The sequence below is a fragment of the Ammodytes marinus genome (assembly GCF_949987685.1).
Source record: "Ammodytes marinus genome assembly, chromosome: 9".
In the NCBI taxonomy this organism is placed as follows: Eukaryota; Metazoa; Chordata; class Actinopteri; order Uranoscopiformes; family Ammodytidae; genus Ammodytes; species Ammodytes marinus.
Window position 1 is genome coordinate 32,123,433 of NC_137213.1, and position 17,077 is coordinate 32,140,509.

General features: G+C 42.3%; 1 protein-coding gene across 1 annotated transcript; it reads left to right on the forward strand.

Moving 5' to 3' along the window:
* Nucleotides 1–348: 348 nt before the first annotated feature.
* Nucleotides 349–11,795, forward strand: LOC307255500 (immunoglobulin kappa light chain-like; the record flags this gene model as incomplete). The annotated part of the gene is made up of 7 exons (XM_080034186.1): nt 349–354; nt 5,475–5,688; nt 6,020–6,346; nt 7,176–7,274; nt 9,602–9,907; nt 10,810–10,875; nt 11,393–11,795. The coding sequence occupies 7 exons, from the start codon at nt 349–351 to the stop codon at nt 11,539–11,541; spliced, it is 1,167 nt and encodes a 388-aa protein (XP_079890312.1). The 3' UTR covers nt 11,542–11,795.
* Between the last annotated feature and the right edge of the window lie 5,282 nt (nt 11,796–17,077).

The window sequence follows — 17,077 nt, forward strand, 5'->3', positions numbered from 1 at the left end:
TCTGTCACTCACTGGGTGTGTCGCAGCTTATCGCTAGTAAATGCCAATCAAATGTTTGTTTGGGAAGAACAAAGGTGCATGCTTTCTCATCGGTGCACACACACATTCACAAACACACACACACACACACACACACACACACACACACACACACACACACACACACACACACACACACACACACACACACACACACACACACACACACACACACACACACACACACACACTTGTACGGTACACTGGCCCTTCTTTCCTGTTGAACTTGCCAGAGAACATTTCATACAATTACATTGAGCTGAAGCTTTTGTCCGAAGTGATTCAGATTTCCAATGAATTCATTCAACTATGAAGGTACAAATTTAGAACACGCAAGAATCTCTTAAAGGCGTAGTCAGTGATTCTGGAGAACCCTGGTTGTCAAAATAATTTTCGTCAAAATCAGTGAATATCTCCTCATGATCTGCTACCTGTCTGTACTGTTTGTGCGCTGAAAAATAAATCCATTGTTATATAATACACAGCCTAGGCTCTGTAAACAGGCATGTTGCTAGATACGATGGGCCCCCCTTTGCTTACATGCCAGTTCACAGAGTTTACTGGCTACGGTATAATCTTTAACTTATATATTTTGGACAAAAGCAGTAGTGTTTTTACTACGCCAGCTGTTGTTCCTGGGTGAGCGTATACCCATGACAAAGGCATTAAGAAAAACTATATAAAAATAGCTTTCTTTGCACTGATGGTCTATTTCCTGTTATCCTAATGTCACCTGCAGCGCCACTAAAGGTGCATGCTTTCTCTTCAGTGCACACACACACACACACACACACACACACACACACACACACACACACACACACACACGCTCACTCATGCACGCACACACACACACACACAAACCATTCCGAAGAAAAAAACACTAATGCCTTAGGGATCTTTAAAAGAATTTGAGTTCGGGGAAAAGCATCGACATTTAATCCTTCCTACTTCCTTGACATTAAAACAAACGCACACACACACACACACACACACACACACACACACACACACACACAGACACACACACACACACACACACACACACACACACACACACACACACACACACACACACACACACACACACACACACACACACACAGACACACACACACACACACACACACACACACACACACACACACACACACAGACACACACACACACACACACACACACACACACACACACACACACACACACACACACACACACACACACACACACAGACACACACACACACACACGCACATTCCCTCTCTTGGTTGTCCATCGATTTCGATGATGACATCCACTTTTGACCTTTTTGTAAATTTTAAATTAAAAAAATCATACTGTCTCAATACTCCATATCCTTTTGTACTTCTAAGACGGCCCAAAACAGCCCTGCCACACACACACACACACACACACACACACACACATACACACACACACACACACACACACACACATACACACACACACACACACACACACACACACACACACACACACACATACACACACACACACACACACACACACACAACACATACACACATTGATGAAATTATAGGCCTCTCTGTGTATAATTAAAGCACTTTGAATGGCCTATTCATAAACTTTCCTTGCCTTGTTGGCAGAAAGAGATAAAACATATTGATTGATTTATTGAGTGTATGTCAAGCTTTCAGGAAGAGGAAGGATTAAATGTTGATTGTTTCCCCGTCAAACTAAAGTTCTTATAAAGAGTCCTGTGTTGTTGTGGTTGAATTGTGGTTCAGCTGGTTAGGGTTGTGGTTATGTTAGGTTAATTAGAGGGTTAGGGCCACTGACCAGATTTCTGAGTATGATTTTTTTATTTATTTTTTCTCTTGCATCAGTTAGTAACACCCCTTCTCCATGTTGATTGTAACACTATGCACATCATACGCAAAGACTGAAAAGAGGCGTGTGTGTGAGTCTGTCTGTGTCTGTGTTTGTGTGTGCGTGTGTATGTGTGTGTGTGTGTGTGTGTGTGTGTGTGTGTGTGTGTGTGTGTGTGTGTGTGAGTCTGTCTGTGTTTGTGTGTGCGTGTGTGTGTGCGTGTGTGTGTGTGTGTGTGTGTGCGTGTGTGCGTGTGTGTGTGTGTGTGTGTCTGTGTGCGCGCGCGTGTGTGTGTGTGCGTGTGTGTGTGTGTGTGTGTGTGTGTGGAGTGATAGTAGTGACTGACTATGAGTGACAGATGGTAACTCATATCATATGTGCTTTGACGGTCATTTAGTCAATCAGAACCAGTAGGCCATTGTGTCATTGAGTTGGATTAAGAGAAACATGTTAGTACATTATGAAAGCAAGTCAGCCAATATAAAAGAATACCAACATAGTGCTCTTGGATGCACCCTGAAAATGGTCCATTCCCCTAATCAAGGCCCAGCTATGTGCCTTAGTGCCTTAGAATGACTTCTGTATCTGCTGTGGTGTATAGTGTCAACCATGTGAGTAGCATTTTAACAGGTAGACAAAATGCACTTAGCTGCCCATTAATACACAGCAAGAAAATACTATGATATATATATATATCGTTGAAGGTAGAAATAGTTATTGAACTGTTTTTAAAAGTAGGAGCAGCATTAATACCAGTAATATAGTGATTTACTGTTGTGTGGTTTGGCGTCCACCAGATGTCACTGTTGTTTGTATAAGAGGTAAGAGCATCAGCTTCTAATATAGAACCAACTCATGATTACTTCATATTTTGTACCTTATTGAATAATTCTGAATTATTTTAGAACAAAATGTTTTTTTTTCTATATGTATTTAGGTATATAGTCATTTTTTTTCTCGTATTTTTCTTTTTCTTTTTTTAAATAAAAATAAATGTGGTTAGGTTGCTGTAAATGTGAACAATAACAGTGTACGATGATAACATACTTTATATCACATCAATAATCTTATTCCAAGTCGGATTATCTTAAATCTAGAACAGTGAGACAAATGTATTGAATTTAAGAGAATGACAAGTCGGGGGAAGAATAATGCTTTTTAGCATTAGTCTTATTATGATACTTCACACTTCCTAATACTATTAAAATGTAGGCCTACTTCAAAATATTTTTTTTTAGCTATAAGATCTCTTCTATCTTGAAAGGCATACTAATAAATGACCTGAGCTGTATAAGGTCATTGAGGAAGGCCAGTATAATGGCTGACTCAACCCATCCCATGAGTGTATCTTGCTGCCATCAGGGCGCAGATACAAGCTGTCACTTTGCCGAACAAATCGGTAAAAAAAAAAAAAAAAATGCTGCAATCAGTCCTAATGACCACATGAAATTTGTATCTGTTTTGCGTTATTTGTTGTCTTATCTGTTATGTTTTTGCTGTTTCTCTCTGACTGCTGGCTGTGCATCAAATTGCTCCTCTGGGATAATAAGGAAACCCCCCCCCCCCCCCCCCCCCCACACACACACACACACACACACACACACACACACACACACACACACACACACACACACCTTGAACCTTTAACATCTTATTTCAAGAAATATTACCAAGTGAATTTGTACTTGTTCCACTGGCATGTTTATTGATTTACTCATTACAAGTGAAATACAACTTGATTTGCTTTTTTTGTTTGTTTTTACTTGTTGAAGAGTCTTTGTTTCCAGTGTGGGTTTGAGTTCAGCTGTGTGTGGGTGAAATGCTCAGTGGTATTGTGTGTGTGTGTGTGTGTGTGTGTGTGTGTGTGTGTGTGTGTGTGTGTGTGTGTGTGTGTGTGTGTGTGTGTGTGTGTGTGTGTGTGTGTGTGTGTGTGTGTGTGTGTGTGTAGGACGCATTAAAAAACTTAGCACAAATCAACACCTCCTTTGCTGAGGCGCTAGATCTAGTTTTTACATCACCAAAGTCTTGGGACAGATTCTTTGGTGACTGTGAGGTCATCCATGACACTACATACTAAAGTACAGAAGGGTTTTAGTCTTTTTACTACACTACATACTAAAGTACAGAAGAGTTTTAGTCTTTTTACTACACTACATACTAAAGTACAGAAGAGTTTTAGTCTTTTTACTACACTACATACTAAAGTACAGAAGAGTTTTAGTCTTTTTACTACACTACATACTAAAGTACAGAAGAGTTTTAGGGCCACAGACAGGAGAGAAAAAAAAACAGATAAGGAAGTTGTTTTTCATGATGTCGAGAAATGTCAAGAATAAAGACGAATACTCCAAAATGCTATTGGAGTTAGTGGGGCATTTATGTATTGTCAGCATACTACAATTGAAGTGCATGTATTGGGACATCCTAAATCTTTTTCTGGCATACTAAATAGTAGGGAAGTATGGGGATTGGAACGCAGGGACAGTGGCTTAACACAATGGCATTGATTGTAGTGGGAACAGTTGTAGTAGTGAAAGTAGCAGTTCAGTCTCAAGCAGTGTGTTGCTGCAGACACTAGAGGGCAGCATCGTAAAGGTTTTATTCTTCACAGCAGCACAGAACAGATTCAAGGACTGTCATAGAACGTCTCATAGAAACTGGAGAATGAGGTCATTACTACATGTTTGAAGTGAGGGCTTATATGTAGAAAAAGGAAATAAATAGAAATATGTTGTAATATAAAACGTTTTGTAGTCATGTTTGATATAACATAATATGTAGCAGAGTTACATTTGGTTTCTCTGTCAGGATGTGTCGTTTTGTCTTGAAAACAGCTATGAAAAGAAACAAAACAAATCGAGTGACTTCTATATTTAATTTGATTTAAATCAGTGAATTGTCAAATACTTTATTTAATACCCGTTTTAATGAACACATATTTACCTTCTTATATATTAGGTGAAATTATTATTTATTTATTTTATTATGTTGTTATTATTACATTATTTGTTATGTTATAATAATAATTCACTGTTTCCAAATTAGAAGCTGTGAAATTTAAATTGATATTAGAATATTTTAAACAAAAGCAACTCTATATACTCTATAGGCTTTATATTTGTTTACTTACTGTAAATGTACCAAAATAATTAGATTGGACCCAAACAATGTAGGTAAAAACATATTGGCTTTTTTTTTTTTTTTAAAGATATTTTTTTTGGCAAAGAGATATTAGTGTCAATAAAAACTAATGCTCTCTTTGGTCTCTAGAGTGACTGTGTACTGTTGCTCATTTAAACCTCAGACTCAACGGAAACCACTCAACGGCTTCCTCTGAGCTGTCAATCACCACCACCATCACATCTCGTCTCACAGCTCGTCCTGGTTTGAGGACCTTAACAAGAGCAGTCTCAGTGCTGTGGGGTGGTCGAAATCTAAAGGGACACTTGTACATATGATGAATTGCATGTGTAAAGTAACTGCATGTAAAACTAAACAGAAAAAACATTATTCCTGTCTCTCTTTAAAACCTCAACCTCAGCAGAAAACCACAGAACAGCTTCCTCTGAGCTGTCAATCACCAGCAGCAGCAGCAGCAGTCTTATCTGTCCGCCCCAGGGGCTGATGGGAGATCTGAGGACCCGTTAGAAACCACGTGGCCCTCGTCTCGTCTCACAGCTCGTCCTGGTTTGGCCTCGGCTGCGTCAGAGCGCCACTTCTCCCCAGGTTCACCAGAGGAAACTCCACTGCACAAAATGCTTTTCCTCCAAGCTGCTGCTCTGTGCTGTCTGTGTTCAGGTGAGGGTTTCCAGCCAATCAGGAGCCAGCACACTCAACCTTTAACAAAACACTGTCACACTGACCTCCATCTATCTGTCCCACTGTTTCATTCATACTTATTTACTTCTTATTCTTATATTGTTTGATTTGTATTGTTGGCTTTACCTTGTGGCATAAAGCACATATTCTTTACACTTATATATCTTCTAAGTGTGGTTTTATTTAGCACATATTCCTTAGTGTTTTTTCTACGTGTGTTTTTTATTCTAAATTAGACCAAACTGTAACAAACTGAATTTCCAGCCGAGATCAATAAAGTATTTCTGATTCTGATTCTGTTTCTCTACAGCGCTGGTTACCATGGCAGCAGAACTGATTCAGGACGACTTCACAGTGACCAGGAGAGTTGGTGAAACAGTCTCCATCAGCTGTAGAGGCTTTGACCAGTGTGATGATAGTTATGTATGGTGGTACCAGAAGAAAGACACAGAAACATTCAGAGTGATTCTGCATATTAACAGGGATGATGGTGGAGTCTATCCATACTACAATCATCCTCAGAAAGATGATTTCTCAGTTGTGGGGAACGAGAGCCACGTTGAGTTAAAGATCCAGAAAGCTAAACTCCTCCATTCAGCCTCCTACTACTGCTCCTGTATGAAGTATGATCCCCACAGTGAGAAATGATCCCTGCAGCCTGTACAAAAACCAACAGCCGTCAAACAGTGTGAGTGACAGGAAGAGAGCAGTGAACCACAGACCAGGTTCACAGGTTTCACCTCACAGTCACAAACACTCTGAGCTGAGGGATTTAGTTCAGCTTCTATTTATTGATATTTTGAACATATTTTCAGGTTTGTAGTTGTTTGACACAGTGAAGACAAAGGAGGAAATACAAACACAAATGAGGCTAAAATAATAATCACAATTCATTTTTCATAATTCAAAAAGTGTTGTGTATCATAATGGTCTTGATGAATACAGTATATAGTCTGTTTTGTTCTGCTGCTTGAAAACAGTCTGTTTCTGCTCTGAAGGAAAACACTTCTAGAAGCTCTTTTTGTTTTCACCACATCATTTCACTTAAATATATTTAAGACTAATGTTGGACACATGTCAGCTCAGGACTTTATCCAACAGCAGGTTATTAGGACGCTGAGTTTGTTCCCAGAACTCCGTACATCATGGGCCATTATAGCTGTCAATCAGGAGTAATTAAGGGTGCTGTTTGCATATCTATAAATTAATATAGGGAATCCAAACTACAATGTAAGTAAACAAGTTGGGTTAGAGAACCTAGGGCCCTGCTCTCTATATTATTGGGGTAAAGGGGCTACATTATGCTTTAAACATAGAACAAAGAATATTTCAGCCTCTAATTCTCGATAAACTTTCCATCAAACACTTGACAAAATAAACAGAATAAACATGAGATAAACATCATGCAGCTGTAACATGATCCTGGCTCATAACTTGGACTGGTTCACCTCAGCTGACACATTCAGCAGCAGACAGGTTTTTGTATCAGTGGTTTTCACTGTGGGAAGGAACATCAGACTGGTACCCCGACAGCTTTGGCTCTGGAACTAAACTGTATGTAACAGGTAAGAATAAACATTTATTTCATTCAGTTGTTTTATGAATAAGTGTTTTTATTCAGTTGCTGTTGCTTCAGACTTTACATGTTAGTTTTGTCGTTATTATTGCAGCCATGGAACTGTTGAAAACGGTTGATAATTCCTAAAAAGATGTGTACATCTCACTGCACAACTTAAGTTATTATTTCTCATCAAACTGATTCTTAGAGAAAAAGTGACATCTGACCTAAATTACAGTATTTGCTCCCCTCATATATTCGGCACCATCTTGTTTTTTGGAGAAAAGAATGACGATATTAAACATCATTTTACATTTCACTAAAAGTATTTGGAAAAGAGCAAAACTTTAATGAGACAAATTATTACAATTATTTCTGAATGGTCAGCATTATCTTTTGTCTATTTTATATGATGATACATGTGTCTACGAGATATATTTATACATGAAGTAAGATACTGAATAGGATTTAACAATGAACACAATCAATGCACAGGAATTGAGATATTTGTGTATTTGGTATAAGATGATATATAATGGCAAACACACATATAAACACATTTAATATAAATATAAATACGACATTATGTGTTAGATTTTATTATATAACATGTATAATAAATACATGTATTGACTGAGCATCATTGCAAATGAGGCTCACCCCTCAATTGATCTCTGGAGTATAAAAAAAGGTTAAATGAAATGAAATTAAATGTATCTAGATGTACTGTATATGACTTCTGTCCAATGTGGAAAGTTTAATGAAAGATCTAAAATTGTTATAAAATTATTGATCAATTGATGTGTGTCAAAATTAACGAGTAAAGATTTAAGCAATTATTTTTACACACAGTATTAATCAAAATAGTTTTCTATGTAAAGGTAAATTATCATTTATATTTGATTAAGTTGAATTAAAAATATCTTACATTTTTAATATATAACACACACATATACATTTCTAAATGTATCATTATGATTTCTGTATTTAAGTTCAAATTGTTAGAACAAAGTTGTGAAATTAGTTATGTATTGATTTGTGTTCATAGAGTAAAGTTTATGGTGGTAAGTTATATATAATTAAATAAGTAATATAACATGTCATGAATATTTAAATGATTAAAATGACAAAAGCATTCTGTGTGAAGATGGAAAATGGAAACAATATTAATGGGTCACACTAAAAGGGTTTATAACATTGTTAATTATTCTGGTAACTGTTAATGCTTAGTTATTAATGGTTAGTCAATGATTGGTTAAGCATTAACTATGCTTAGTTAACTAATGCTTTGTTAAGCTTTTACTAAGCATTAAGTAACAGTTCTTTAATGTACCCTTATTGTAAAGTTTTTAATGGACAACCAGAAGTAGAAGGCCAATCCAAGGCCCGTGGTACATCTGGGCTCCTCGAATGCAGCCTATTAAGACTGTGTGTTAATCTGCGGATGGTGGCTGTTGACGCTACATTAATGCACACCTTAAGCCCCTATCTCACTGGGCTGCGACTGTTTGCGACAAGTTGGAGACTGCATTCGCAAGGGAGTCTCTAAACTGTCTCCAAACGTTCGCGGAGGTCTCAATTTCCTCGCATGAGTCGCAGAGCCGCGCAGTCCTGTCGCATGAATTTTGAACATGTTCAAAAAAAGTGTGCGACAAATCTAGTCTCAAAATAGTCTCATAGTGGTCGCATATGTGTCTCAAACGCGTTGCAAACCCTTCTCAATTTAGTTTCCGCGAGTCAGAAAGTGCGAGCAATGTCAGACAACTTTGCGAGGGGTTGGCGACATATGAAACTAAATTGTGACTGATTTGAGACAAAAATGAGACTGACATTCTTTTGTGCGACGCTCGCGAGACATAAATGCGACCTCCTGGCAAGTGTTGGCCAGGACATTCGCAAACGTGTTGTGAGGAACCAACTCAGTGAGACTGCAAGTGAAAATTGTCGCTAATTAGCATATTTTGTCGCAATTTTGTGTCTCCAACTTGTCGCACACTGTCGCAGCCCAGTGAGATAGGGGCTTTACGCTGTCCTCGAGATTGACAACCAGAAGTAGAAGGCCAATCCAAGGCCCGGGGTACATCTGGGCTCCTCGAATGCAGCCTATTAAGACTGTGTGTTAATCTGCGGATGGTGGCTGTTGACGCTACATTAATGCACACTTTACGCTGTCCTCAAGATTGACTTAGTGAAACTTGACTATATGACATTTAATTTTTCATTTAACTTTTATTCATACTGTAGAGAATACATCAAATACACAACAAGCTGATAAGGAGACAAATCAATTGAAACATTTAGACAGTGATGTAGAATGTGTCTGTGATGTTTTAGATGAGCAGGTGGTGAAGCCTGTGGTGAGCGTGTACCCAGCAGCATCCAGCGCCCACCCTGGGGGCCAGAGCTCCCTGCTGTGTCTGGCCTCAGACATGTTTCCTCCTCTGGTCAAGTTCTCCTGGGAAAGACAGAAGGAGAATGGAGCTGTGGAGAAGGTGACCGCTGATCAGGGAGAGCAGCTGGAGCTCAGAGAGTCTGGACACACTGCCTCCATCTTAAGGATCAATCAAGAGAACAGCACGTATAAATATCTCTGCTCTGTGGAGCATGAGAGCGGCACAGTGAAGGCCCAAACAGAACAAGGTAATGAAGACTCAGGGACTGTGTTCAGCAGCAGCCGACATCTCTTTATTTGTTTCTTTATCTTTAGTAATGTTTTGGGTATTTTCAAGCTTTATTTAATAGTATCGAGAGACAGAGTTGAAATGGGGCAGAGAGGGGGATGTCATGCATAGAAAATGGCTAGATTCTAACCCGGGTCTGCTGTGAAGAGGACTGAGCCTCTTAGGCCTTTCACACCAAAATGAACCAAGAGTCAGTTCCAGGCTGGTGTTGGGGTCAGTTCAAAACTGGTTACAGCCTTATCCCAGTTATGAACCGGTTGGTTTCACATCGACCGGAGACAGCCATGGAGCCGGCAAGAGAGCAACGTCATGACGTCACTGTAAACGTGTGTGTACGTCGCCCGACGCCGCTGCTCTTGTGGCTAACGCTAAAGCTACCGCTAGCTTTAAGCACAACAACAGCGGCGAATACGTCTTATTTTTACACGTGTTAGCTCTCGCTTTGCTTTCTTTACCAAACAGGACCCATACAGCGTATTCTCGCCGGTCAATTTGATCGCTACGTCCGGTAATTATGTTATGTTTACGTCTCGTAGTAGCGGTGTTTTTAAACATGGCGGGCATGAGGTTTGAGTTGGTCTGGTTGGTCAGGATAATCCCTCCCCCGGCCGCTGGCGCAAACGGTTCACTTCAAACCCTGCTCAATCCTGGGGTATGAGTTGAACCGGTTTTTACGGCCCGGAAAAAGGCTTTCTGGCGGTGTGAAACCAAAACACTGGCTCTAACTCCGAACTAGCCCAGAACTAGCGCCGATTTTGCTGCGATGTGAAAGGCCTATATGTGGGAAGGGGGCTCTAACCACTACACCACTAAGCGACACCCCTGGAATGACATTTCTTTTTGAATCCTTTTCTGTTTCAGAGGTTCCAGCTGCAGCAGCCTCCTGTCCTCCAGAGAGAGACCTGCTAGCTCTGCACCGAGCTCAATGTAAGATCACCTTCTGCCTCTCTGCATGGACAGTTTTAGAGACATGTCACTACATTAGGGGCTTTGAGGGCGCTATCAAATCTTTGGGGACCAAATCTAGAAGCTCCACCTTAAAAAGTTCTACATTAAGAAGCCTAACGGCATATGTTCTGTCTGGTTCATTCTCTGATGAACCCACTGTACATTACCTGCCTGGCACCAAACAGCAGACAGACCATAATATGTCAGGGAGGAGGTTGTGACCAATGAATCCTACTTCAAAATCGTAAAAATCTGTGTCTTTATTTATGTAGACTTTCCATTGGATCCCTTTATAAAGTATGTTCCTTTTGAGCTTTAATTGTTCAATTGAAAATAATCTGTTGAAAGAGATGAATAACCTTTGTCTTTCTGTCTGTCTGTCTGTCTGTCTGTCTGTCTGTCTGTCTGTCTGTCTGTCTGTCTGTCTGTCTGTCTGTCTGTCTGTCTGTCTGTCTGCCTGTCTGTCTGTCTGTCTGTCTGTCTGTCTGTCTGTCAGTGATCTTCCAGGCTGAGTGCAGGGTGAAGCTGCTGGTGCTGCTGTACACGCTGCTGATAGTGAAGAGTCTGGTGTACTGCTACAGCCTCTATGTGATGATGATCTTCAGAAACATGGGACCGTCCACCAACGGCACACTGACTGACTGACTGTTTTCTGCTTTTCTTTCCTCACCATCAAATCTCATCCATTCATCTCATTTATCACTTTGATCAGCTTTTTAAAAAGTCTCGTGTTTGGTTGTAAAATATATGTTTTATACTGAGCTGAAATACTGTCAACTTAAAGACATAAATCGTATAAACACGCTTATATTCATAGTGACTAAATGTATATCATGTTGTTCACAGTGATATTGTGATACTTTAGTTTCATTTTCTACTCATAATCATGACTTCATCATTAGCTGTCTCTTCGATAGTTCTTCGTTGATTGTATTATTTCTGTTCTTGAGTTTATTTCTAATACATTATTATAATGAGTAAAGCAGGTTTGTTCAATTCTTTCAGTGTTACATTCTCAATAAACTGAAAAAAAATCACACTGTCTCAATTGGCCGTGTATGTCGACACCTACACGTAGTTTGTCTCTGGTTGTTAGTAGATCTCAGTTTACTTTCACACAGTGCAAAGTACAACTACGCATGAAGGTATGCAGATAGAGAAAACAGCTAAACAAGGACAACAAAGCCAAGAGAAGAGAAGCAGACAGGAACATATAGACATTATATACCAGTCAGTGGGTGTGTGTGTGTCCCACCAGGTTCAGGGCTGAGACACTTTTATAAATGTGTCAGTGTGGAAGTTAAACTCTACGCTGATGACACTGTGGTCACTGAGCTGAACCAACATGGACGCTCTAGTTCTGCTCATTGTTTGTTTGACTTGTTTGTCTCTGTGGTTTGTGTTCTGACGCTCTGATCAATGACAAAGATGAACAACATATTATTTAAGTATATATTAATATAAGATTATTATAATATTATGTTATATATATTAATTGTATATTATTATTATTACTATTATTATTATTATTATTATTATTATTATTATTATTATTATTATTATTATTATTATTATTATTATTATTATTATTATTATATCAATGACATTGCATTATTATTATATTAATACTTTTTTATGAGTATATATTCTAGAATTCACTGCTTACATATTATTAAATGTAAACACTTTAGTATTGAAAGTTAAGACCAGAGTGGATGGTTGTAACTGTCATTGTGATATTAATGTGAGAAAGCTTCAGAGCAGAAACCCACACAGCCCGTCTGCTGCAGCAAAGGAAGTGTTGATTCGCTGTCAACAGTTTTTTATGAATCCTAATAACCACAGAGAATAGATTCATATCTGCTGCTGTACACACACACACTCTCTCTCTCTCACTCTCTCTCTCTCTCTCACACACACACACACACACGCACGCACGCACGCACGCACACACACACACACGCACACACACACACACACACACACACACATATAGGCTCCTTATACCACTGGGCCTTCCACCCACACACAGCTAAACTCAGAGCAACAGATCAACTTTTTATGAGGGAATCTTACCCTGTACCCGAGCCAAATTTCCCCAAAGGGACACTAACGTTTAACCAAACCCAACCTTAGATTCTGCTTTCGAAAACACAATGGGCATTTATTTTTAACAGTTTTTTTATGAATCCTAATAACCACAGAGAATAGATTCATATCTGCTGCTGTTCTCACTCATCAGCTCTAATGTCTAATCTTGATGTATTTCATGCCCCTGTAAAGCACTTTGAATGGCCTTGTGTCTGAATTGTGCTATATAAATAAACTTGCCTTTAATAAATTTAGATTAATAATCAAAACAATGTGTTTCTCATTGTGGTAGGCATAAATGACCATTTAGGGATTTTCAATTCAATAAGGTACACAACATCAATCAATTATGAGTTGCTTCCATATTAGATGCTGTTGATGCTCTAACATCAAATATAAACAACAGTGACATCTAGTGGATAGAAGAAAACCACACAACACTAAATCACTAGTATTACAGTTTGTTCTCTATTGCTTAAACACATTTCACGATACTGCCCTCACTTTTCACAAAACTCTAAACACAAAACACTTTTCTAAAGCTACGTACACACAGCCTCACAGTCTCTTTTCAAAACCAACCCATCACACCAAAACAGTTGCTCATATGCTCAAAAGAAAACTCTGACACCACAATACCGCTCAAGGCCTGCAAAACTGTAAACACAACTGAGCATCATTAACCACATTACCAAAAAAATTTAAAAAACAATTTTCAGAGTGTGAGACAGTTCTTTTTACAGTTTCACAACTGCCAGGATGCATTTGAGCCACCCTTATTTATTCTCAAATATGTATTGGGCATTTACTATAGATGTGTGCGTTTCATGGGAATAGTTACATAATGCAGAAAATGCAGTTATATCACAACTCAATGCAAAAATGAGAACTGTAAACTCCATGGAGGATCCATTACACACAATAGATACTACAGTACTGTAACAATTGAAAACACAATGTTCAGGGTGTGATTTATTTTATTACAGTATGTTGTGTACATGTAAATTGACACAGTATGTTGTACAGTATGTTGACACTGAAATCATTGGGCGGCATCACGTCGTCGGGCTGGGTCGGGCCACAGGACCTCATCAACATCACAAGCAATATTGTCCACAGCCAAACAACATGGGAAGAATGCCCTGGCATGCTGCACCCAGCCTTGGAACGCCTCCACAGCCACATTGTATGTAAAGTACTGTAGGCCACCGTGTGCATGGATTGTACTGTACTTACTTGCACATACTGGTGACGGAGGTGTTTTATTCTGTCAGAGTTGCGCTCAAAGGGAACCTATAGGCCTGCTTCATACGCACTCTCTGGCGCTTGAGGACTCTGTCTATGGTTGTCAGGCTGACATTGTCAATGGTCGGAAAGTTCAAATTGTCACCAATGATCCTCTCCCGTATCTCCCATAGTCTCATCACATTGTTCTCCCGAACCACATCCACAATGAGGACGTCTTGGGCTGGTGTGAATCTGGAAGCCCTCCCACCTGCACATGGCAATCTGTCAACTCTAGAGAAACAAACATACAGTAATTTGGTCAGAAATGGTCCTTGCAGTACACACTTTTACTGTAACCATGATTGCACTTGTCTGTATGTAGGTGCACTCCACTATACTACTGTATACTGTAAACATCTAGTGTAGTGACTAAAAAACTACTAGACTGCATACAGTACCTGTTGTGGTCTCTGAAGGCCCGAATAATGGTGGCCACTGAGAATCTGCTGAGGTTTGGTTGGACTCGTTGTCCCGCTTCGGTCATTGTCATGCCGTGGACAATGACGTGGTCAATGACTGTTGCTCTCATTTCATCTGTAATGAAAATGTGTTGTCTTGCTCGCCCTCCTTCTCCTCTCCTTCCTTGGCCTGCTCCTCTTTGGACTGCTTCTCGCCCTCTTTGGCCCACTCCTCGGCCCGCTCCTCTCCCTCCTTGACCTGCTCCTCTCCCTCCTTGACCTGCTCCTCTCCTCTCCCTCCTTGACCTGCTCCTCTCCCTCCTTGACCTGCTCCTCTCCCTCCTTGGCCTGCTCCTCTCCTCTCCCTCCTTGACCTGCTCCTCTCCCTCCTTGACCTGCTCCTCTCCTCTCCCTCCTTGACCTGCTCCTCTCCTCTCCCTCCTTGACCTGCTCCTCTCCTCTCCCTCCTTGACCTGCTCCTCTCCCTCCTTGACCTGCTCCTCTCCTCTCCCTCCTTGGCCTGCTCCTCTCCCTCCTTGGCCTGCTCCTCTCCCTCCTTGACCTGCTCCTCTCCTCTCCCTCCTTGGCCTGCTCCTCTCCTCTCCCTCCTTGACCTGCTCCTCTCCTCTCCCTCCTTGGCCTGCTCCTCTCCTCTCCCTCCTTGACCTGCTCCTCTCCTCTCCCTCCTTGGCCTGCTCCTCTCCCTCCTTGACCTGCTCCTCTCCTCTCCCTCCTTGGCCTGCTCCTCTCCTCTCCCTCCTTGACCTGCTCCTCCTTGACCTGCTCCTCTCCCTCCTTGGCCTGCTCCTCTCCTCTCCCTCCTTGACCTGCTCCTCTCCTCTCCCTCCTTGGCCTGCTCCTCTCCTCTCCCTCCTTGACCTGCTCCTCTCCTCTCCCTCCTTGGCCTGCTCCTCTCCTCTCCCTCCTTGACCTGCTCCTCTCCTCTCCCTCCTTGGCCTGCTCCTCTCCCTCCTTGACCTGCTCCTCTCCTCTCCCTCCTTGGCCTGCTCCTCTCCTCTCCCTCCTTGACCTGCTCCTCCTTGACCTGCTCCTCTCCTCTCCCTCCTTGACCTGCTCCTTTCCCTTCTTGGCCTGCTCCTCTCCCTCCTTGACCTGCTCCTCTCCTCTCCCTCCTTGACCTGCTCCTCTCCTCTCCCTCCTTGGCCTGCTCCTCTCCCTCCTTGACCTGCTCCTCTCCTCTCCCTCCTTGACCTGCTCCTCTCCCTCCTTGACCTGCTCCTCTCCCTCCTTGACCTGCTCCTCTCCTCTCCCTCCTTGACCTGCTCCTCTCCTCTCCCTCCTTGACCTGCTCCTCTCCTCTCCCTCCTTGACCTGCTCCTCTCCCTCCTTGACCTGCTCCTCTCCTCTCCCTCCTTGGCCTGCTCCTCTCCCTCCTTGGCCTGCTCCTCTCCCTCCTTGACCTGCTCCTCTCCTCTCCCTCCTTGGCCTGCTCCTCTCCTCTCCCTCCTTGACCTGCTCCTCTCCTCTCCCTCCTTGGCCTGCTCCTCTCCTCTCCCTCCTTGACCTGCTCCTCTCCTCTCCCTCCTTGGCCTGCTCCTCTCCCTCCTTGACCTGCTCCTCTCCTCTCCCTCCTTGGCCTGCTCCTCTCCTCTCCCTCCTTGACCTGCTCCTCCTTGACCTGCTCCTCTCCCTCCTTGGCCTGCTCCTCTCCTCTCCCTCCTTGACCTGCTCCTCTCCTCTCCCTCCTTGGCCTGCTCCTCTCCTCTCCCTCCTTGACCTGCTCCTCCTTGACCTGCTCCTCTCCCTCCTTGGCCTGCTCCTCTCCTCTCCCTCCTTGGCCTGCTCCTCTCCTCTCCCTCCTTGACCTGCTCCTCTCCTCTCCCTCCTTGGCCTGCTCCTCTCCCTCCTTGACCTGCTCCTCTCCTCTCCCTCCTTGGCCTGCTCCTCTCCTCTCCCTCCTTGACCTGCTCCTCCTTGACCTGCTCCTCTCCTCTCCCTCCTTGACCTGCTCCTTTCCCTTCTTGGCCTGCTCCTCTCCCTCCTTGACCTGCTCCTCTCCTCTCCCTCCTTGACCTGCTCCTCTCCTCTCCCTCCTTGGCCTGCTCCTCTCCCTCCTTGACCTGCTCCTCTCCTCTCCCTCCTTGACCTGCTCCTCTCCCTCCTTGGCCTGCTCCTCTCCCTCCTTGACCTGCTCCTCTCCTCTCCCTCCTTGGCCTGCTCCTCTCCTCTCCCTCCTTGACCTGCTCCTCTCCCTCCTTGGCCTGCTCCTCTCCCTCCTTGGCCTGCTCCTCTCCCTCCTTGGCCTGCTCCTCTCCCTCCTTGGCCTGCTCAAACAGTGTTTTAGCAAGGCAAAATGTGTTTAGAGTTTTGAGAAAAAGGGGATGGGTTTTGTGAACAGTGTCTACAGGTGAATTGTGTTTGTGGTTGTGGCAAATGGGGGGTAG